Source organism: Seriola dumerili, unplaced genomic scaffold (genome assembly GCF_002260705.1).
Source record: "Seriola dumerili isolate Sdu_G_001 unplaced genomic scaffold, Sdu_1.0 BDQW01001601.1, whole genome shotgun sequence".
NCBI lineage: Eukaryota > Metazoa > Chordata > Actinopteri > Carangiformes > Carangidae > Seriola > Seriola dumerili.
In genome coordinates this window covers 172,058-196,523 of record NW_019175856.1, presented here as the reverse complement: position 1 = coordinate 196,523, position 24,466 = coordinate 172,058, and the positions used below count along the sequence as shown (strand labels likewise).

The 24,466-nt window shown below is 40.8% G+C and overlaps 1 protein-coding gene across 1 annotated transcript; it reads left to right on the top strand.

Moving 5' to 3' along the window:
* Positions 1-3,684: 3,684 nt before the first annotated feature.
* On the top strand, positions 3,685-15,602 carry urm1 (ubiquitin related modifier 1). The gene is made up of 5 exons (XM_022768439.1): positions 3,685-3,740; positions 5,510-5,580; positions 11,672-11,753; positions 13,931-13,979; positions 14,682-15,602. Exons 1-5 carry the CDS (start codon positions 3,706-3,708, stop codon positions 14,748-14,750), a joined length of 306 nt encoding a protein of 101 aa, XP_022624160.1. The 5' UTR covers positions 3,685-3,705; the 3' UTR covers positions 14,751-15,602.
* The last annotated feature ends 8,864 nt before the right edge of the window (positions 15,603-24,466 follow it).

Below are 24,466 nucleotides of genomic sequence, written 5' to 3'. Positions count from 1 at the left end.
ATTCTCAGCAAACAACTATTTCAGATCTGGTAAGTATAGAAATTTAAATGATCCTTGTCTTTAAGGGGCCATTGTCTTGTGATTCATACAGGTAGCCAGTAGGGGGCAGCATTTCACTGTCAAACCAAAGCTGACCCTCCTCTTATATACAGTCCCTCTTGCAGCCAATTGCAGTTATGAGCATCCTGGTTCCTGGTCCAGTCTAGGTGTCTGTGCAGAGCAGTACTTCCTGACTTCCAGTGATTTTTGGACTTCTTCCACTTACAACAACATCCTCACAATTGCACATTTCCTGGATCGTGCATCCTCCTGGGCACTTTTGCTTCTCTATAAGTGTTTTTTTTTTTTTTAATATTTTTTATGCATGTAAATCTGTAAGTGTGTAGCTCCTGTTTTACAGAAAATGCACAGTAGGAGTGCACGGAGCATGCGTGTTGTGCGAAGCATCGCACATTGTTTTGTAGACAGACCCGTGGTGATGGCAGTGGGAGGGAGACAAAGACAGATGGACTGTGTGTGTATGTGTGCGAGTGTGTAGCCATGCATGTGTGAGAGTGAGTGTTTCTGTGTGTGCTTGCGTGTGTTTGTGTATCAACGTGTGCTTTTGTCAACATGTGTGTGCCACGGTACAGATGTTGCAAGGAGTACTGCTGTTGCTCTTGCTGCTTACCCCTTTCAAGAGGGAGACAGTTAGTGCGGCCTGGCCGTGGCAGCTGTTATGCTGAAGGGGGCGTTGCGAGTTTATTCCAGGTGAAAAATTCCCTGGGAAAACCAGAAAGAGGAAGAATTACAGCATTTGTGACATAAACTGTGATGTAGAACTGAAAAGAACAAAACAGAACAGAATACAATAGAATCCAACGGAACAGAACAGAATAGGATCCCCCATAATCTACAATAGAAAATTATCATTCGCTCTGCTCTTTGTCTCCCCCTTCCATACAGTTCCATAGGCGTAACATGTTATGGATGTAATCTCTAAGAGGATTCTCTCTGCTTGGTATCATGGTACATGTTAATTTCAGCTCTTTATGTTCCTCATTGAAACAGACCCAAGATCTCCCAGGCCTGCCTGCTTGCCTGCCTGCCAGCCAGCCAACCAACCGTCATCAATTCACCCCTAATCTCTCCCCCCAGCTCTTTTATAGCTAATCCATTGTGTTGGTCATTGTCATCTGATCATGTGTGACCTAGGCTGCTCTATAGCTAGTTCCTGGCAGTGTAGCATTGACTTTTGACATCCATCTACAGCCAGATATCGGTGGTGGGGTGTAAACTCGAGTCATGGGAGTGGGGCTGTACGTTCACTTGATTGTGGGATTTCTTAATTTCAAGAAATGTCTAAAGTCATACCAAACTCATCCAACTTTGAGTATGAGAGGCTGAGGTGAACATGATTGAATTCTGGGTAGGACATATGTTAGCTCTAGCTCTGACATGTCTTTGAAAGCCAACAAAATAATAGGGAAAAAAACACAGTATTTGTCATGTTAGAAGTTACAAATACTCCCTTATAGAAAGGAGAAAAAATGAATAGTCTAATAATGTAATGAAGAATGTTTGACCTCATGTATTAGGAAGTGAATCACGTGAGTCCGAACCAGAACTTGTGATTTAAACAGTAGGTGAATATAGGCAGATCCTTTCAACAGGGTTTTGTGCATACAGATTTTCAGAACACAACATCATGAGCATTAGAAAGCAAGGTTAGCAGCTATTTCACATCACCTTCAACTGGATATATTAATTTTCAAAGTACTAAAATATCCCAAATGCATCTTGGTTTAAAATCAAATGTGTGTATTTACACATGAAAAACAGATAAAAGTCATAATGAATATATGTATTGCAACTATTTGTGTACACTTATCAAATACATGTTAATCAAAAGCTCATTTTTGTTTACTGCACACTGAGATGCAGAAAGCACAAGAAGTCCATGAGAATACAACAGAAGCGTGGCATACCATCCACAACAGCAGTATGTGAACCTCAAGGCAGCTTAGCAAATGTGATGTGACACCCAGTGATGGTGTGATCATTCCTGGATAACTCACTCCATAACCATGAAACTTGCAGCCATAAAAAATCCTACCCACACCCCACCGTCTGCCTCTCCGCCTCCCTCTGAGCTCACCCCTTTTACAGTTTTCACTTGTGCAGATACACCTCATCCCAGCTGGGATGAAAGACTGCAGCCAGTAACCGTACTCATCATGTCTTCATTATCTTTCAAAAACTTCCACCAAACTGCCTCCACCATCATCCTCGTTTTCCCGCCTGCCTCCTCACCCCCGCCAGGCCCCTGGTCGATCTGTCTATCTGCCCCTGCACTGACTCCTCATTAACACATGAATGAAGACAGGGAAGGGCCTGCTAAGGCTTGGACGCCAACAGAAGGCGACGGATTTGCAATTCAAACCTCTTACTGACCCCCTCCCACCCCCACCTCGTCCTCCCAGCCCTGTATACTGGGACTGGAACTGTCACCAGTATGATTGAGGACGTATGTAAGGAGGGAGAGAGGGATCAGGAGAGACAGATGTGCATTCACACACTCATGTCATGCCTCTGAACACTTTCATATTGACAGACACAATTAAATACATGCAGACATGCATATGCACATTTAGAGAGTGTGTGTGAGAAGAAGTGCTGTTTGTACTTATGATTTTCCAATATAATGATTTTCCAAAATGAAGTCAAGTTCAAGGGGATATCAGTTCATAAATGAAGGCACCACCATATGGCATGCTAATTGCAGAGATTTGGCTTAGGAACAAGTGCATCAGATAATTTTACCCTGGCCAACAAATATTTAAAAAGTCCATAAGAGCAAAGCAAGCAATCAAAACCTGAAAAAATAAACATCCCAGTTCAATTCTGGCTTGACAATAATCATTTTTCCCTATACTGCTGTAGTTTAACAGCAACATACAACGCAAGATTAGAAGCACAACTAACCTGTGCGCAGAACAGAACTCCGTCCAAAATGCGCTCATGTTCAAGTTCAAAAAGTGTTCTGGAAACAGTGTAATGTATACAATAAAACAGAAAAATGTAAATATCTGAAGAGAGACTGAATCTTTCTGTGAATGTGCTCGAAAGCTCTTTGGCTGCTCATATTGACAACATTTCATATAACACATACAATTAAATCAAAGTGACTGACCAGATGTTTAGGACATTTAAAAAACATTTAAGACAGAAATATTTACACAAACACAATTTTAAAGCTTGTGACAATGTTTCATATAATTATGGCTGAGTAAAAAGTGACAGTGTGTGTTTTTCTTTCATTATAGAGGGCTATACTATAGGCTAGTAATGTGCAAAAAATGTTTTCTTTTCTTTCTTTCTTTATTTAATTTGTAACATTCTGACTCGTTTTGTTTACAATGCAACATGCTTTAGCATTAGTTACTGTATTGGAGATTATTTTCTCACCAGTAAAGGGAGTTTTAATTTGAATATTTGAAGGGAGAAAGAGAGATGTGAAAATGATCGATTAAATAACAATATTATTATATAATATATTAGTCTAAAAAATCATTTTATTTCAAAAATTATACTGAGTTTGTTTTCAGTCAACCTCAAGTCTTCTTTTAACCATATACAGTCTATGCTTTTAACCAAATAGAAAAACGTGTCCATATACGTCACTTCCGACTTCCCACACCACTACTTCCTGCATGTGCCGACAATATGGCAGCGCCTGTAGCGATTCACCTGGAGTTTGGGTAGGCGAATTTAAAACCCTCAACGATAGTTTATTGTGCCTGTGTAAGCGTCTTGTCAACAGTCGTATCGAAGCGAAACAGTGCGCGACCGATGTAGCGATTTATTTTTGTTTGGCTTGTTCGAAAAGACCTGAAATCTGTGTAGAAAACAGCTAGTTGGGAGTTTGTTTATGAAGTATCACCGTGTAGCCGCTGTGTTTCTCTGAGCCGGAGAGGAGAGTGGATGGAGATTGTGTGCTGGCTTCACATATTTAGCATATGAGGAGGGAGGACGCCCACACATGAGCAGTGCTGGCAGCTGACTGACTCTCAGTCTGTCCACGCCGCTCTGTGCAGCCTGTGAAACATTTTCAGACCTTCGACTCGGACTCAGCAGAGAAGAATATAAACCTGACCTGAGCTTCACTGCTGTGAGAAGCGACTTACTTCAGACTTCTGTCCCTAAAGACGTGACCAGATTTTAGACTTGAAAGTAATAAACTCCAAGCCTCCAAATTTTAATTTGGAGAATCCTGTAACAATAAAGAATTACACCCCAATAGACATCATCACATATGAATGGGCGATATGTATAAATCCCTTTCCATGGTATTTAACATTAAGATATATATGTATAATAACACTTTGTTTTGGGGGGCGGGGGCGGGGGGCGGGGGCGGGGCGGTACGCGGTCCATAGCTCTTTAAAGATTATCAGAAAGGAACTGATATGTTACAGTAAATCCACTGGTGTGTTCCTGTGATTTGGGACTTATAGGGAAATTAGAGAAGGTGATATTTAGCACATGTCCAGTTAATTAATACCAATAAATTGCTGCTGTAACCTGGAGTCTTTTAGCCAGTGCACAGCAGGTCAGCTGAACATGCTAAAATGTGAAATTTGTCCACAGGCCAGCATACGATTCAACAAAAAAAAAGGGTAACACAGTTCTCACCTCCCAAATAATACATATTTCCATGCGTTTAAATGGATCTCTGACTCAGTCATTAACATTTAAAGCAGTATTTTCAAGGGAAGTCCTCTGAAAATCAACAAAAGCTTGTAAGCCCAACGCAACTGACTAAAATAACTAGAAACTGAAAGAACTATATATTGAATGTCTGTTTTTCTCTAATCCAACAAATGAAAAGCTGAAAAACCAAAGAACTTCATCACATTGTTGCTTAAGTCTAATATTGTATTATAATTGAGAAATAAAATGGATAGCTACGATGGTGTAGTTGGTAAAACAAAATTTTTGATTTTGATTTGCTATGTAATCAACTGTGTCCAAGACACAGAATTTCCTGACCCAGACACACATAACACAAAACCTCTCTCCCTGTCTGGCCAAACCGCCCCAGGCTCAGAATAATGGGAACTGCGCATAAATGGGATTTATATATTTAATCCTGCAACCTGTTAAGGGCCAATTAAATTTATGTGTGTTGTTTAAAGCTGTATTTGTAAAGGTCTTTTTATCTTGATGGTGGGGACATAAAAACTGATGGTCTACGTCTGACTTCTTTTTCTGTCGTCTTGATGCTCTTGTTGAGTTAGTTGTCTCCAGTATTAAAACAGCAACTGCATTTTCATTTTCCATCACTCTCACCTGAGCTACACCTGTACCACAATGTGTCACAGCGTGTTTGCTTGTTGAAGTGTATTTCTATTGGAAGGAATTCTGTAGACCAGAATATCAGAACATGCGGTGATGATAGATTGTTTATTCTAAACCTTTACATGGTTCTAAATCTATTAGTAATCTATTGGTCTCTTTCTTTGTCTAGAGGAGGAGCAGAGCTGCTTTTTAATGGTGTGAAGGAGCATCATGTGACACTTCCAAGCCAATCAGAACCTTGTGAGTATCACCTGCCACCTGTCTGTCCATGTCATAATTGTAGCGTTGATATCATGTAGCTGCATCTCAGGAAATCCCAGGATGAGAAATGTCCCAAATGATTTGGAGGGTTGTATTTAGAAGTTCCACCTAAAGAACAAGTCCAGTGTTTCTACAAGCTTTAGTCCGTTTACAACAAGTCTCATAGACTGATGTTATATGGTAAGTGTTCATGGTTGTTAACACATCCAAGACATCTTGGCGGCCTTTTTACTTTTTACTTACGTTTTACTGCACAGAAATTTAAATGTTCACAAAGTGCATCTTTGCATATTATTTGTTTTCAAGTTTTAATTTTCTAATAGGATTGCATGTTAATACAGTGTAGTCAAACAATCCTCTGTCCACCAATGGTGAAGGCGCCATTTTTACAGGCTTTTCAAGTCATGTCTTTTGCTCTATTGCCACATGATGATGCAGTATTAAATTAACCATAACCAGATATGAGCTTCAGCTCTGATGGAGTTGTCATGTTGGCTGTCATAATGTACTGACACATAAAAGCCAATGGCTTCCTGACAGGGAGGATATAGAATGGTTTGTGAAAAAAACCAAGGAATCCTCCACACAGTTGATCACTCGTGCTCATTTTACTAACAATGATTCGGTCTTTCCACTGATCAACATGGATTGACAGTGAGCAGGATTCATTGGTTTCTGCACAGTTTTTGAGCCCTAACATCCGTCAGTGAGACCTCTGCAAGAACTGTGTTGTAATTAATACTTATACAATTGTTTGGAAGTGATTTGTACTAAACTAAATTATACATCGCTGTGATCTAAAAACAGTTGATTTGATGCAAAACATGCATCATTTTTTAGATAATGATGGCATCACAGCTTTATTAGGCCATGAAAACATGGACAATGAAAAGTAAATCAGATAAGGATTGGGAATTTGGGGATGGAGGGGGAGGACGGACAACACAATCTGTGTCTTGAGATACACTTTATTGTAGTGCATTATATAAATGTATGTGTACGGTGAATGATTTATTTTTTCCTATTGTATTCTCAATTTCCAACAGTTTAACTTTACAACAACAAATTATAAAGTGACTGACAAAGTATAAGTTGAAAAGATTTACAAAGAACAGGAGGCTAGTATCATATGACTTTGTAACTTCAGATTTATGTTCATTCACATTTTAAATGGGGTTTTTGAGTGTTTTGTTGATAATGTGCATGTGTCATACAACAGGACATAAATCTGCCAACTGTACTGGTCACTGTTTGGTCTGGATGAAAGCTCCGTACCCTTCACTTGCATCTAAAACAAATGGAAATAATGCTGCCATTCTCTGTCATAAATTAATCTTCTGGGCCATTATCTTCCCATCACTTTCCTATTTCTTCTCCTCCTCCTCCTCCTCTCCCTCCTTCCGTCACCCTCTTCTCTAACATCTGTGAGACCATGTTCTGCCTCTTTCACTCATAAACGTTGCCCACTGCTAATGCTGATGTATGTGAAGGTGGGAAGGGAAGGGCGTTAAAGGGAAGTTTATTTTGCCTCCGTGAGTTGAAAAATAGCAGCTGGGGTGACTCAAGTCATATTTTTTTTTTTTGTCGAGATCATTTTGGCTGACTCTGCGTGCCTGTGTTCATTTCTCAATTCTTAAAAAAAAGTTTCCGACCTCAGGATCCAAATTGATTAGATTTTATTTTGTCGAGGGATTCAGGCTCCCTCCAACACGGGTCACTAACTCAGCATGGAGGAGGGGAAACCTGCCTGTAGACTGATTTTATTCCCCCAACCCAGCTCAGGACCAGGGTCATTGAGAAAACAAGCAGGGGAAAAGTGTAGACTGTGAATCGCAGCTGCCTGGATGTTTAAGTGTCCTGTCTATATACATTTATGTGTGTGTGTGTGTGTGTGTGTGTGTGTGTGTGTGTGTGTGTGTGTGTGTGTGTGTGTTACGGAGAGAAAGAACAAATGAGAGAAATATGTGTCTCTGGTATTTGACTAAACAAAGGGTGTTCATCCATGGCGCTGATGTAACCACGACAACAAAAAGACAAAAGTTGACCAGAACAGGGAATGTCAGCCAGATATGACCTTGCTGCACAAGCCGACCTGTCTGTGTCTGTGTGTGTGTGTGTGTGTGTGTGTGTGTGTGTGTGTGGGTGTGTGTGGGATGGGGGGGTGGGGTACTACACTAGAAAACCTGTGATTTTGCCACGTAGTTCACAAATCATTTGAATGTGACAGGAGCACAGACATTCTGACATAACATTTCCTGGCTGTATTTGCTTATCGTGAACTGAATTTTGGGCCGGTTGTGTGATTCTGAAAATGTTGCTCCAAACTAATTTCACCTTACGCATCTTTGTGTGTGTGTGTGTGTGTGTGTGTGTGTGTGTGTGTGTGTGTGTGTGTGTGTGTGTGTGTGTGTCTGTGTGTATTGTATCGGTGTGTGTGAGTACAGAGGGGGTGCAGTGAAGGCAGATATAATTGGTTCTGAATCCTTCGTATTTCTCTTTGACCCCAGCCAGTGATTGATGACCCTCGACTGAAAGACCCCACCCCCACTCTCTCTCTCTTTCTCTCTCTCTCTCTCTCTCTCTCTCTCTCTCTCTCTCTCTCTCTCTCTCTCTCCTTCTTTATCTAACTCTCTCATACACACACAACAAAACCCCTGTGGTCTAAGGATCACACAGTTTTTGCCTCTCGTATCAGCAGAAAGATGGATAGCCCCCCCCCCCCCCACACCACACACGGACTACAGAGTCGAGCACCACCACACACACACACATGACCGTCATAATTGCACGAAGACAGAAAAGTGAAAGGAGAAGAAAGGGCGGAAAAAACTGCACGCACAAAAGAAAAGCGGCCACGGTTTTGAATCGGCGTCAAAATGGCGCCTTTTCTCTCCCCTCCCTCCATTTCTCCTTTTCCACCCACGCACCGCAGCTATCCCAGGATGCATTAGGAGCCTGTGACGCATTTTCCCTCTCTCTTGCCTGTTTGTTCCCTCATTTTCTTTTCCCCTCTACCTGGACAGCAAAGCGCTATCGAAAACCTTCACCTCTCAGTCTCTCCGTGTCAATGTTCTTCTCTCACTCCTCATTTCTTAACATTGACTTTCATCTTTTATACAGTTAATTTATGCACTGATCAGCCACAGCATGAAAACCAGTCACCTGTTTTAATGTTGTGGCTGATCGGTGTATAAGCCTTGTCTTTTTGTTTCAGACCGTGGTTGATTTAAATTCCTAGACCTGTGTAACCTTTTACAAGACAGGCAGCGCCTGATGACTGTTTCTGTTATAAAAAGCTTAATTGATGAAAGTTTGAATTACTACCACCCTGTGTATTGGCAACCTGTTTATTTTCTACGTGCAACTTTTAACACGTTTGCTTGTGTGTGTGTGTGTGTGTTTAGAGAGGAGAACATAAACGAGAAGGCAAAAGATGGAGGGAGATGAAGGAGAGAAAGGGGGTAGGAGAGCAGGTTTTACGAGAGAATGAGAGAGTGTGAGAGAGAGAGAGAGTGTGTGTGTGTGTGTGTGTGTGTGTGAGACAGAGAGACGGAGAGAACAAATGAAAAAGTAAATGGACAAGAGGATGAAAGAGCGAATAAGGGGTAATGGTGGAGAAAAATACCAATAGTCAAAGGCAGAGAGAGAGCAAAGAAAGGAGTCACCACAAAGAAGGAGTTATGACTGCTGTTGTGATTAGTTCTGTTTTTAGCCCCGCAGAGGTGCAGGTCAATATTCACTGCCTAGTTCTGTGTGTGTGTGTGTGTGTGTGTGTGTGTGTGTGTGTGTGTGTGTGTGTGTGTGTGTTGCAAAGGGAGGTATTTGTCTTTTCTTTATATGGAGGCCTGGAACCGTAGAAAACTAGCACTATCATTACACTACTGAGCTGCCCGACAGCACTGCAATTAACCTGGACACCGTCCGCACAGGCCTGGAGGTGCACGCGTAAACGTACGCTCACACACAAACACACACCCTATACATCACATATCATCCACACAGTCTGTTGCCCTCAGAGCCACAGTGACCAGGCAGGTGCTTTTAGAATTCTTTCCTTTTTCTATGAATGTTTTTTTTTGTTTGTTTTTTTGTTAGCAAAATTATTAAGATATAAAGTGTGCCTTTTAACAGAAATCTTTACGTTTATATTTTATTTTATCATGTGGGTATTTGTATTTTATATTTTGTGATCAGCGTTGCCTGATTGGGATCGCAGAAAATGAAATTTCCTTGATTTCTATGGACGTATATCTAAACCCTGAACCATGGACGATGACTCCACAGAAAATGTTTTTTTTTTTTTTATCAGATATATGGACCCAATTTTGAAATGAAAAACACATGTAGCCCTTTAATACACCTCTTAGTGTAATTTCATAATCTGAAAACCTGGAAAAGGCAGGTGTTTCTGTGAATATTTGGACAGTTTCAGACACCAGTATGTCTCCGTAATTTTAGATTGAGGCAAAATGTAAACCTGTACTCTGTAACGGAATAATTAATTGAAACGTAAAGCAAAATCCAAATTTAGCTCCACCGAAAGAGGGCAACGTTTTATTTTTTTCTCCTGCATCTTCCCAAATGTATGTCAGGTCAAAACCGAGGCCCGTGTTCTGTCTCACTGTGATATTAGCGCTGCCTTTGATCCAGCTGAACTCGTGAATCCCTGAGTGCTTCGACGCCTACCTGCTACAGCTTCACCGCTCTCCTACACCTGGCTCGGGATCACTCACTGTCGTCCTCTTACCCGCGTATCTGCTCCATCTGCTGCTGCTCTCTTTTCCTCTTGCTCTACTATAGTGTATTTGCTCTCTCTCTCCTCTGTTCATTCACTCTCTCCTTCCACATTTCTGTACCTCATCTCCTCTGTTTTTTTTCAGTCAGGTGTAAACTGGTGATGGAGGCCGGTACTGGTAATTTTGATGTTGTGTGTGTATGTGTGTATTTGAGATATGGCTGCCAGCGATTGCAGTCATCGTGCGCATGTACATTAAGCAGACAGCTGTGATCATACACACACACACACACACACACACACACACACACACACACACACACACACACGTGAACACATAACCAGGAAATGGTGACAAGAAAATATTACATTTGTGTGTTTTGTTTTTACCGCATTCGCCTCCACATCATAACACTATTTTTAAAAGGAAACACACCAAGCACTAACACACACCTACAAAACACCTTTGAATCTTATTGTTAACGATAACCATAACTATAATATATTCATTGTCAGTTGTTTAGTGGGTATTTATTCTAAAACCTCTCATTGTCGTCGCTTTTGTGGCTGTCGGTCGGTCTTAGTGAGGCTCAACCTATTGTTGAGACAAGGTCAATCTGATTGTTCGAGAGGTCAGACTCATAGAAAATTCAAGCATCTCTGATATTCAAGCTCAGGCGAAAAGCAGAGCGTTAAACGTACGACTCTAACAAAGAAAATGATTATTCTGAAACAGCATTTTGCCATTTGTTCCATCAGTCCTGCATTGAAGAAATTCCCAAGTATGAGGCTAGAGAGAAATGTAATTGCATTTATATTGTTTTTAAGGTGTACATGCTTTTAGAAAATGTCAACCTCAATACTTGATTTTTTTTCCTTCATTGTAACATTTTGATATCACGTCCAGCTGTAGATTGTCTTTGTTTTTCAGTCTGTTCGGTTGTCTCTAGATTTTTACACAGAAATCATTCATTTTTATTTCTTTCTAAACAAGGTGAACAATGTCGCTCTTGGCCATTGACATCAGTCAACCCTCCCCCCATTTCCAGTGTCCCCCCCGCCAAACATACACATACACTCATAAATATACATGCACACTGACTCACACACACACGTATACACAGCCTCGTCCCGCCTGGTGCTTCTGTCGCGTCACATCGACCAGGGGGCTGGAACCCTGCACCTTGACCCTTAACCCCTAACCTGTGACCTCTGTTGTCTGCCTGTGTATGGCCTTTGTGTGTGTGTGTGTGTGTGTGTGTGTGTGTGTGTGTGTGTGTGTGTGTGTGTGTGTGTGTGTGTGTGTGTGTGTGTGTGTGTGTGTGTGTTTTGTAGGGGACATGAAGCAGCTGCTGGTCTGGATCCAACGGAACCTGCTGAAGGAACGGCCTGAGCTCTTTGTCCAAGGAGACTCTGTGTGAGTGTGTGTGTGTGCACTTGACACACACTTGATCTGTGTACAACAATATAACCTGAAAGGATATGTCACACACCACACTGCCGCTGGAGCAAAACCTTAACTGCCAAATATGACTATAATGTTGATCATAAGAGCAGCTTTCAGTATGTTGAATTTGAACATGAGACAGAATCAGACTGTGAGTCTTTCTGAAGTATTTCTCCTGCAGTTTAAAACTGCTGAAATGCTGAGAAAAAAACAGTCTAGCCTTCAGGTTAGAGGTTTCAGTAAGATGATTACCTGTGTGCAAGTGTGTGTGCATGGGAGCTTATGTGTTTTTATGCACACGTGTGTGTGTGTGTGTGTGTGTGTGTGTGTGTGTGTGTGTGTGTGTGTGTGTGTGTGTGTGTGTGTGTGTGTGTGTGTGTGTCTTTGGGTCTAGGGCTCACAGCAGTCTTATAGGACTGGCTGACTTTTACAGCTGCCTTTGTGCAGGACTATTTATAGCACCACCTAACCAATGAATGGAGAAAAAGCTGGGCTACCTATAAACCTTATAGATTAGATGTGTGTTTGTGTGTACTCTATGTTGGCAGCACACACTGTTTTTTGAGCAAACCATCATCAAGGTGTTTCCTCATTATCTTTTTAAAAAGATCTATGGGTGCTGTGTGTGATTAGTTTGCAATCTTTCCCTTTTTTTTCCTATTTTTTTGTTCTTTCTCAACACAGTCCTGTGTGTGTGTGTGTGTGTGTGTGTGTGTGTGTGTGTGTGTGTGTGTGTGTGTGTGTGTGTGTGTGTGTGTGTGTGTGTGTGTGTGTGCAGACACATTTGCTCTCACAGGTTCTTCTCACATTGCCCTTTCTCCTTGACGTCATAGAGCATCTACGAGGTGGAAAGAAGCTTGTTTGAGCTCTATGAGAGGCATCAGTATCTGTTTCAGGCATTATCTCACCATACACGTTAACTAAACTCTCTGGCTTCCAGGAAAAAAATACACTCACATCTGTTAAGAAAACTGCACCCAAAGGTGCCTGTTGTTACCCTCCCCCATTATCCCCATTATCTCCATTATCCTCTCTTGAAGGGTGATTTTTTTTTTTTTTTTTTAAGCTTCATGTGTATGTTATTTTTGGGCCCCCATTAATATCCAGTGACAGTTTGTTTTTCCCCATTCTCTCTCTAGTTTTTTACCTCAGTCACTTTTATTTATTATATTATAAGAGAAATCATCATCATCTGCAGTCCTTGTTAGCCAGAAAACAATTTGGGAGATTGTGATTGGTAATACAAGTGCTTAATACATATGTGGAGAGCAGTTTAAATTACATTGCATAACATTAGCAGAAATTTATGATCCTATATGTGCTGTAACATGAACATAACGCACAGAAAAACACACATGCAATCACTTACACTAATACATTTATTAGCATGAAATTACCAGTATTTGTTTTCAAGCATGAAACTGGTTGTCTATTAATTTTATACTGTGAAGTGTTGAAAATTAAAACACTGGATTTGATTTCTCAAGGGTATAGTTTGCTATAAATTGTTATAGAAAAAAACATATATAAATATATATATATTTATATACTTTATATATGTATTGAATTTTTACATGATTTTTTCTAGTTACATTCAGGTATATTTATCACTTATCTGTTTTTCTATTACATTTATTTGATTGGAGTTGTTAGTCAAGCTGTGTCAGCAAACAAATGATCCCTGTGTCTCCATCCACCACCCCAAAAAAGACTAAATTGTAATTAGTAAGAATGAGCAGGAATTGAATTAGTAATAATTGATTTTTAATTTTTTTTTTTTTTTTTTTTTTTTTTTTAAATATGGTTCAGTTTGACAAACTTACATTCATAGGAAAAAAATAAATCATGCCTGAGATTAAAGCAATTTTTTTTCTATTTCCCTTTTATTGGAGATCATTTAAATTTTGGTTGTAGCACTTCTTTAACTAATTGTGCTGTCATTATTTCAAAACCACTTGAGGATATTTATTTGAGAATTGCTTTTTTTTCCCCTTAATGTATACCAAATTAGTATTTGTGTTTGTTTGTGTGAACTGTTTATATTTGTTTGGGTCTTTTTTATTTTTTTTTATGAATGTGTGTACATGTGTTAGAGTCAGTTGCCTTTGGGAAATGCATCTGACTCAAAACGGTGTGTTTTCCCACAGGAGACCTGGGATTCTGGTGCTCATCAATGATGCAGACTGGGAACTAATGGTGAGCACTTGGGAGCCATGTTCACTGTCAGATGGTGTGTGTGAGTGTGTGTGTGTGTGCGTGCATGCGTGTGTGAGTGTGTGTGTGTGTGCGTGCATGCGTGTGTGTGTGTGTGTGTGTGTGTGCATGCGTGTGGGGGGTGTGTGCTTTTCTAGCAGTGTATAAAACATAATATTTTACATTACTTTTAATCTATGTTGTCTGTTTTACAGATGCACTATTACAGTGTAATGTTTAGAGATCATGCATGCGGCAGTGTTCATGTCTTCAGTCTGTGTGCATAGATCCCCATAACTATATAAAATGCTTGTGAGGACGTTTAAATCAGGAAGAGGAAGAGTGCCTGTGTGTGCGAAGGTTAGCCTGTATGTGCATTGAGATACTGAGATTGTTCATTTTCTCTGAGTCAGTTAATGTTTCATATAAACGTGGAAGCAGCTGCAAGACAACTTTGTCCTTGGGGTCTCATATGTGAACACATATTTACATGCACAAACAGTCTGAATGCTTCAATTTGAATCCATTGATTCAATTACAGGACTCAACACAGGATGTAAATGAAATGAGAAGTTTGCTATTGATTGGACCCCAAAGGGAACGCAGGAGTAATATGCATATTTGTATTGGTAAACACACATATTTCTCCTTTGACTTGTACAGATGTTTGAATATTGAACATTTTGTGTGTTTTCTAAACCTCAGGGGGAGCTGGATTACCAACTGCAAGACCAGGACAACGTTGTGTTCATTTCTACTCTTCATGGAGGATAGAAAATGAGTGAGGAAGGCAAACATATCCCTGACATCTCTGTAACAGCTTTTCCTCCGCATCCTCTACACTCTTCCCTCTTTCCCCTGACATCCCAACAACACGTCACCCCATTGGATGCTGTGAAACGTGTCAACCTGCACCGTGACGACTGAGATGATTGATGTTGGTCCGCAGGAATGAGTGGAAATTCAGAGATGGTTACTGAGAAAAATGTGGAAGCTGTGAGACAGGAATTCTGCGGACTTTTTCGTAAATACCATTATTTTTCTTTTTTCTTTTTTTTTTTCTTTTTTTTTTAAATCAAGGTGGACAGGCTCAAGTGGCAGTCAGACGAAGCTCTGGTTGTACTGGGCGGCTCACAGGTGCCAGTGTAAATACCTACAGTTAGTGTGTATGCCTTCATCTCCCTGCAATTTCTCTTCCAGTGTGACTGTGAAGGACAAAATGACCTTATCTTGAGTTCTGGTCAAGAAAATATTAAAGTAAAGGTAACACTTTAACCCTCACTAATTAGCATTTATTAGCTGCATTTACACATTTAATAAATTGTTCACACTATATTGTAGCTGTATGCAGATATGATGACATTGGAAGTGTTCATTAATGTCTTTGTCAACAATTGTGCTCATATGAATACATATTTTATATGATTACAACTGTGTTATATTACCATCGTTCATTATCTGTTCATACACCAGCCACCACTTATGGAAGCTTCACAGGTGAAGTTGTCAAATACATTAATAAACACCTAAAAATGTATTTCTAGCTACTTACACCTACATTATAGTGTGTTATGAACTATTTATTCATTGTCAACACAGTGCTTATAAATGCTAATGTTAGAATAAAGTGATATAAAATATTTTTTTCCTTTCTTTCTTTTAAAAAACATTTTATTTTCTTTTTTGGATTCTTCTAATTGTTTCTGATATTCTAAAAAAAAACATTAAAAGCTTTTTTTAAACAACTGTGTCTGAAACTGTTTTTTTGTTTGTTTGTTTTCTTTTTTAAACTATAACTTCTGTAATTACACCATGAGCCTATATTTTCTGGTATTATCAAAGGAGGATTTTTTCAAAGATATTTAAACAATATGTATTCTCATTTTTACCTGCATCCATAACAGGAGGGTGTTGAAATTACGAAGTAAATATATCATAAATTAGGAAAATGTTATTCTCATTCTTATCATTCTCTTTAATTAACAATAATATTTTTCTAATAAATGTATACAGCTATATGTTAAATATCAATGGTAATGTTATACATTTTTAATCCAAACTGTCTCATGTATTTTCTATTTTCCTCTCTCTGAACAATGTCATCAAAAAATCCCATTTTAGCTGCAAGGGTCCATACCACCCTGTACCACACGCAGAGGCCTATAGCCAAACGCTCTCCTCAATTAGGATTTTACATCACGCTTCGATAATTCCTGGTGATAGCTTATACCTGATCGATTTAAACCCAGCTCTGTGATCACACTGCAGTTTTAGGCTGATTAGACGAGACTTTAGAGAGAATTTACCGTCCTATAGCCCCACTCAGATGGAATATTCATAAGAGAAGGGGGGGGGGGGGTGGATGTGTGTGTGTGTGTGGGTTTGTGTGTGTGTGTGTGTGTGTGTGTGTGTGTGGTGGTGAGGGTGGGGTGGGGTGGGGTGTGAACTACAGGACCACTGCGGGAGGTCGAGGTCTAGCCTCCGGGCTGTCCTCCCCTGAACGCCCCGGGGCGACCTAAAACCTTTTCTCGGTTGTGGAGTCCGATTTGCAACGGGAAACCGGCCGATAATGGCCGATAGAAAGGAAATGCTAATGGAGGTGCGAGGGGGTTAGAGAGGAGAAAATGTAGCACTGTGTCAGCTAGTGCAGGCCAAGGATCCTATGTGTCTGTGTAGGTGTGTGTGAGTGTGATCAACATTTATCTGCATGTGTGTTTAAGCTTGGTGCCTCTTACAGGCCACTGTTAAATTTTTGTTCTTGGTTATTTGGCCTAAATATTAAGAACATCAGAGGCTGTAAAGTTTATGTAGGTTGTTTCAGATTTTTTAAAGTGCATCCTATAATCTATTAACGTTTTTCTATACTTAATGTATAGCCTACGTTATGCTCCACGAGACTCTAGTTCCCCCATAATTCGTGTTGCAAATCTGGTTTGTACCCACATTTTTTATCCCCTTTCAGATCCAATTGTTTTGTGGGATATGCACTCAGTTATAAATACACGAGGTTTTCCATCAGTCCTGCGGGGTATCTGGACTATCACCTGGGCACTGCACAGTTCACACTGTCCACAGGCTGCACACTGACTGGCTGACTGCTGCTCAGACAAGGAGAGATGGTGACGATGCTGGTGGTGAGAGAGTCGACCTGGCCTCACCATCAGATCACACTCTTCACCACTCTCAACAGCTCAGGTTACAACAGTGGCAATGAAAAAATACAAACAAAAAAAACGCCTGTGATCTCCAGTCTGAGGTGAACAGCCATAAAGTAAACACCAGCCAATAAAAATAAAGCACTAGGCTATGATTATACATAATAGCATCGATTTAGTGTTTTTTTTTTTTTTTTGACTGTCAGTCTGACATGATGGTGCTTATGTAAAATTGTTTTATCCGTAACTATATTCTGTGTTAAAGAAAGTATATATTTACCCCTGAAATTAACATTATGATGAGAAAATTTTAAATGTTATGAATTGGACGTATTCTCATATAATCTGAGATTATTTAAGGGGCGAACTAAAATAACACCTGCCTGTTTGTTTTCATGCTTTAAAGCAACTGTTGCCAAATTTGCCGCCCCTCGTGTTTTTGCTGTTGCACTCACAGGCTCCCATACTTCCCTGCAGTGAATCCAGTGCTGAGACTCAATGTTGCCATGTTATATAGTTGCTTGTGAACAAAAGCTAGAAATGTACAGCTCGACCTGAACTAACCGGGGAAACCTGAAATCATCACTTTGCCTTTGTAATGATCAAAAGGCTCGTATTTAGAGGTATTTATTTTTATTAATTAGGGCCACAATCAAAATGATACAACAGAACACTACAACCTGATTGTTATTAAAGGGGAGCTTTTTTTTAAATGGAAAACACTGCGGTTGTTTATGTCCAACAGGCAGAAAAAAAACACGTGCACAAAACCATGCATTTGTGCTGAGCAAGCTTCAAATATTAAAATAAAATAAAGATAAAAATGTAGAGGCTACTAATGTTCTGTCAAATAAAAGAATAAATAAATAAACAATTAATAGGAGGAGTACATTGCAACCTATTGGACACAAGTATTTCTGCACAAGAGCAAACACGATGCTCTAATCCCCTGGAATTAAGAAAGGTTAGCCTTTAATGTTCAACAACAACACACACGTTTGCTGTTTGTGTGTGTGTGTGTGTGTGTGTGTGTGTGTGTGTGTGTGTGTGTGTGTGTGTAGAGTAGTGTAGTGTTGTTTCGCATTAATTAATGAGTCTGTAACTGAGAACAAAATTAGAACATTTTTAAACACGTATTTGAAATAAGAAAATTTTGCTTTCACTAAACTTTAACCGTTAAAAACTAGAATTTTTATTTTCTATGTTATTAGATTAATACTAGTGTAAACTCCTAACGCCTTTATCGTTTTTAAAGAATAATTGGAATGATTTCAAAGCAGTGAAATTGATTTTTAAATAATGAATGAAGAAAAAAAAAACAATAAAACACCTCATGGTGCCAAAAAAATGTTCCACGTGATTTATTAGTGACGCTGTTTTGGCTCCAGAAATGTGGCAGCATCCATCAGCAGGGCCTCTGCTGCTCCCTTTGTTTTGGTTTGTTTCCTGATTCTATAATACTGAAACACCTTAACATTTATTAACCTGCCTTTGATTTGGTTTCAGAGGCAATAGCTACAAATATGCTCCTTGTGTTTAGCTAAGTGGCTGAGTGCCCTGCTGCAGGATGCTCTTTGGGCTTAGCTTCAATGGGCTCTAAATATGCTCTTTTAATAAATTATTAGAAAATATTTAAGGAACTATTTTCCAGCCAAATGTAGCTTTTAACGGAAACCTATTTCCACCTTGATTTAATCTGCCTCGTTCGTTTGTGTTTACTCTTCTCATCCATGACTCCATGTATATCTGCTGATGTGCTCCAGTTTTTTTTTCTTTTTTTTCTTTTTTTTTTCTTTTAGCTTTGCTCACCTCTCCTCCACAACGTGCATCTGTGCTGCATGTGAGCTTTCAGCTTACTGCCTTGTACTGTTTGCCAAACACAGTCGATACATCAATGCTTCCCGTCGATATTTGCCATTTAAAACAAACAGTCTTCATTAGATCTTCGACAAAGTGTAAATACCAATCGGGCCAACCACAATGCACATCCCGAAAAACACATTACATGAGGCAGAGTTAAGGTTTCCTCCACTTTTATTGGCCCAGTCCCGCGTCTTTTTCTTTCTTTTTTTTCCTCCATAATATGCAAACTGTGATGTGCATCTTACCTGAACTGAGACAGTTACAAAACAAACACAGGCCTTCCTTTAGCCTCCTTTGTGGTTTGGAGGCCCCACACTCTTGATGTGGCGTTTGGCCAAACAAGGCAGCAGTGATGAATGTGAGTCTGCAGCAACAGATGTCCATACACAATTCTTGGGGTTGAATTTGAGTTTACTCAAGAATTGCGTTTGGACAATCAATCGCTAGAGACTATGTATAGCTTATATCCTCAGCCAAGATGAAAGGAAGAAATGAAAAAATCGGATTATTTAAATCACAAAGTGTGCACAGGCAGTTAATGTACAGGCCCATGGGTGCACCTGCTACGCCTGCCTAAATGCCCTTTGACAGTATTGGCTGTGTCTGATACTAAAAACTGTGTCCTTTCCTCTTTCTTTTTTTTTTCTACAGATGGGGAGTTGCAGTACTGTGCATTATTTTTGACAACCTCAGTGCTCAGCATTGCCTCTTGGATTCGCCTTTCCTTTTGAAAAATCAGCTTTCTCACTGTGCATTCCCAACACTGAGCTGTTGCACCAAACCCCCAAAACATTTAAATACAGCCTGTAGTGCAACTTTCCCCCAAATCACACTTATTAAACATTAAATAGAAACTCGTCCACTCTGTTTGACTGATCGCCACATTACAAGACACTCTGTCCTTTTTTTTTTTTTGCAATAGTGTGATAATGCTAAGGAGGCAGTCACAATCACTTTGTGACTTTCTCTACTGCTGTTTCAAAGCATCCTGAAATGCACACATCCCACCATCTCTCCACGTCTTTACACTGGTTGCTAGTTGTAAAGTTAACCCCAAGTCTGTCCAGATCTCTGGGGCCTTAAGATGGCTGAATGGCCATTGCATCTTAAAGTAAAATGTCATCTCTCCTATGGTTCGCCAGAGTCTCACTTTAGAAGTCGAAAGTCGGTGAAAAAAAAAGGTAAGAATCAAAGAGGTCAACTAGACTTTCTTTCATTTTAAAGTCCGAGGTGAGGACGACAGGAAAACGCCATTTCTGCACCTGTGTTCTGTCATCGATTTAAGGAAAGACTGTTCAGTTCTGGTGCCTCAAGAAGCACAATGCCTTTCCACGGATGTTAAATTTAAAAAAAAATCCCCTCCTATTTGAGGAAAAATACTTGAAGCGTTTATGTTCTGTCCTGTGGTGTTTTATAGCTGGCGATGAAACCGAAAAATTAAAAAAAAAAAAAAAAAAAAAAAAGGAACCCCCTTTTAGTTCTTAGTTCCCGGTGGTGCGTCCTTGGTTCATTTCCCACGACGTGCGTTCTCTCGGATCTCTCTGCTCCGTCCAAATGCCCCCCAGCGAGCAGCGTCGGATGGTGACAAAAAAAGGAGGCTGAGGAGGAGCAGCAGAGCAGCGGGCTTCGTATACACTCCGGACAGACGCTCCTGCCTTCCCTCGCATCCTTCCTTTACGAGTCTCCCGGACTGACTGACTGACTGGCTGCTTGGCTGACTGACTGGATGGATGCCTCTCTGCCCTCCTGGCTTTTTCTTTACGCCGCTCCAACAATAAACGCCGCGGCCGCGACGCAAGGCGGAGTGAGGAGTGGAGAGGGTCCTCGCTTGGTACTGAATTTGAATAACACCACGGGGTGATAAATGTCCATTGTACTGCTTAAGTAATGAATCTCCGCTGTCCTCTATGTCACACACACACACACACACACACACACACACACACACACACACACACACACACACACACACACACACACACACACACACACTCGCCAGCAGCTGCGATGAGGGACCAGCAGCCCCTCTTAAAGACACAACAGCCCTATTTTCTACCCAAAAAGAGATTACAATCCCGACACTGTTTACTCTCTGACCGCACTGCATGACGTTTAGTGTTTCTCTTGTGCCCCCTCTCTTGTGTGAGCAAACTAGTGCAACGCTGTAACCAGGCACTTGGACATAAAGCGGTGCCTTCAGCGCCATGTGCAGCCATTCTGCTGCAGAAAGGGCAGCCTACTGTAGGCCTCTGTGGCAAGTGTTGTCCGAAGTGACAGAAAATGAGAGGATTATATGATGCTCATGTGACAGGCGATTGATGGGGCGACAGAGAATGTGTTGTCTTATACTTTAAATGATACATCTCGATTTAAATAGCACATTTCACACATAAAGATGCAATAGAAAGCCAAAGAGTGCAAAGCTGCAAAGAGCATTTTTGCATAGGCTGAGTAGAGCATTGCACATGTCCTGTTTCACTATAAATTCCCATTTTGTTGCATTTGTGCAGGTGCTCTTTTATTTATTTTAAAATGTCAAGGTTAAGTCTTTTGGCCCTTGGACGCACCTGGTTAAATCATGGAGAATGTGACTAATGAGATCAGATGAAGTCTTTTTCACAAGCATTAAAACAGAATAATGAGAATTCAGAACCAAATCAAAAAATGTGCGTTTTCTGTTTGTATGCCAATTTAACTGAATTTAAGCACAGTGAAAAATCTTATCAAGAGGGTTGGCACGCTTTTATGTTCACGCGTAAAACGGTTTTGTGTGAATGGCCCAATATGTGGCTGTAATAAAAAAAAATGAAAAAAAAGAGAGATGCAGGAGAAGCCAGTCTCTCTCTCTCTCGCTCTCTCTCTATCTATCTATCTCTGTCTCTCTCTCTCCCTCTCCCTCTCTCTCACTGGGAACAGGAATCGGAGTCAAACCCATCCTCATGTCGTGCATATCAGCACTTGTGAATGCTGCGTTTGCGCTGCAGCTTTTTGATGCTTACAAACGCCACCTCCACTCTGCCGCTCGCTCGCTCTCTCTCTCTCTTTCTCTCTCTCTCTCTCTCTCTCGCTCTCGCTTTCTCTCTCTCTAATAAATCATCCTGACTGATCCCGCCCCGGGCGCAGGGGGTCCTCCTCTTTAAAGCTCAATCCGTTTTTTCCCTTTTCATCCCTCTGAAGAAGCCGAGTTAACCTCTCCTGATCCACAGGGCCAGAGCCCCTCTCAGCCTCAGCCCGCCTCTCATTCATTCAGCCAGTCACTCATTCATTGCTCTTTTTTTTTTTGAGTGGTGAAAAGCAAACCCCTCCATCTCCACTCCTCTCTCTCTCTCTCTCTCTCTCTCTCTCTCTCTCTCTCTCTCTCTCTCTTTGCCTTTTCATGCCCTGACTCTTCCAGAGGCGGGAAACCCAGTAAGAAGTCAAGAGGGTCCACTTTTACTCTCACCTTGACATCACTCATTTATGGTGCTCACAGCTGTATGGATGCAGTTCATACTGTGGCCAAGTGCCACAGTGCAAAGGTGAGTTTACCTCACAATCTGTATATAGTTAAAATCACAGACATCTGCAACAGAAGTTTGTTCTTTAATTTAAAACTATCGAAGAACAAATGTGTGGCAAAAAGTGACTGACGGCTCAACAAGTGATGCACATTACATGTATTGCAGTTCAACAAAGTTTTGCGTTTGTGGATAAGAAACATCTTCAAACCTGCAAATTGTTCAAGTATTAGACAATAAACTTTTGGTTACAGATCATTTTGGATTAAGCACAAGAAAAAAGAAAGACAAAGGAAATGCTCCTTTAATTCTGTGCTGATTGTGAAAACTGTCTGACTTTGCAGTTTAAAAAAATCTAATTCAACTTTTACAGGATAAATAGCAACACACACACAAAAAGTGAAACACTATCGACTATCTTCAGTTGTTGAATTAAGGCCTTTTAGCTCAGTAGCTTTCATGATGGCTGTTAGTCTTGGTGGTGTATAGTAGGGGTGTGTGTGTGTACACACAGAAACAGTAGGGAACCGCTGCACTCCACGCAGGGGCCACTGTGCTTCCCTCCATTCACAAATCAATGTTTAACCCGCTGGCTAAAAGGCCTGGCAGGGGAGAGGGAGGCCCAGTCGGCGGGGTGGGCTATGAAACCATGCCGCCAAGAGATGGAGAGGAGAGAGAGGACAAAGGGAACAGGGGAATCCTTAAAATAAACCTCCTCTGGTGAAGGCATCTCCTCCCTGCTGCTAGGGCACAGCTATAGAGGATGGAGAGCAGAGCAGGGAGGTTATAGAGAGAGGCAATGCTGTGGCAGGGAATGTCATTGAAATTTATAGTGGGAAGGATGTAGAGGAAAGACAGGGCATGGAGTCAAACGGACAAAGAGGTAAATTGAGAGGAGAGTTTCTGAACAGGCTCAGTGGACAAACACAATTCCTCTATCCATGTACTTTCCTGCTAAAGCACTGTATTTCCTAAAAAGATCTTTATGAAGGAGCAGCGGTACACTAATTTCATCCAGTAAGCATTAAAGCAGCAGGACTTGCTCATCTGTACTGGCTGCTTGCAATATTTAGTGGAGCAAATGTTAGAGATAGGCAGGAAATATATGATGCACAACCAGGGGCATTCAAGGAGACAGACAGTGAATGCAGGAAACCAATTACAGAGAGACACAGGAGTGCTGTACAAGTCTTAAGGCCATGATGCACAAGAGAGACAGTTTTAGCTTTCATTATAAATTCATTCTGTGTGAACACGCCTTTTTGATTTTTTTTTGCTAATTCATTTACTTCTTGCATGTGTTGCCCGGCTATAGTGTTGCTTATGTGTGAGATATCGTACGAGTATGATGAGGTTCAGTGAGAAGACAAATCTCATGTCTTCATTTATTTTAATATCCACTGAAGCTGGCAGGGAGATTGCTTCACATGCTGTTGGACTAAAACCACTGAAAACACACTGCAAAGTCACATTTGTGTGAGTGCGGAGGAGAAGAAGAAGAAGAAGAAGTTTTTCTTCGGTGTGAGAAAAGTTGTGTATACTTTGTGACGCTGATGAAAGGCTGGGCTGGAAAATAAATCTCGAGGAATCACCAACTGGCATAATGGCTGTGATTAAAAGATTAAAAGACCATTTTCTTAAAGATGCACAACTGAGTGTGTTCTGCTCCTCTCTACTCAGACCAGTACACACTCCTCACCCTCTTACTCCTCCTCCGCCACCATCACAGCCATACACACACACACACACACACAGCCACACACATACACACACAGACACACACTCCTTCCCCCCAAGCATGCCGCTGCCTAAACATCCCCCAGAATTCTTTGACAGTGGCTGCGCTGTTGCTTGGCAACGGGGCGACGGACAGCGTCATCCAGGGAGTAACAGAGAAGATGAGAAGCAGAGAAGTCTACACTAATCTCACCATTACTTTGTAGAGATCATGGGGCACAAGGGGTGTTCACAAATA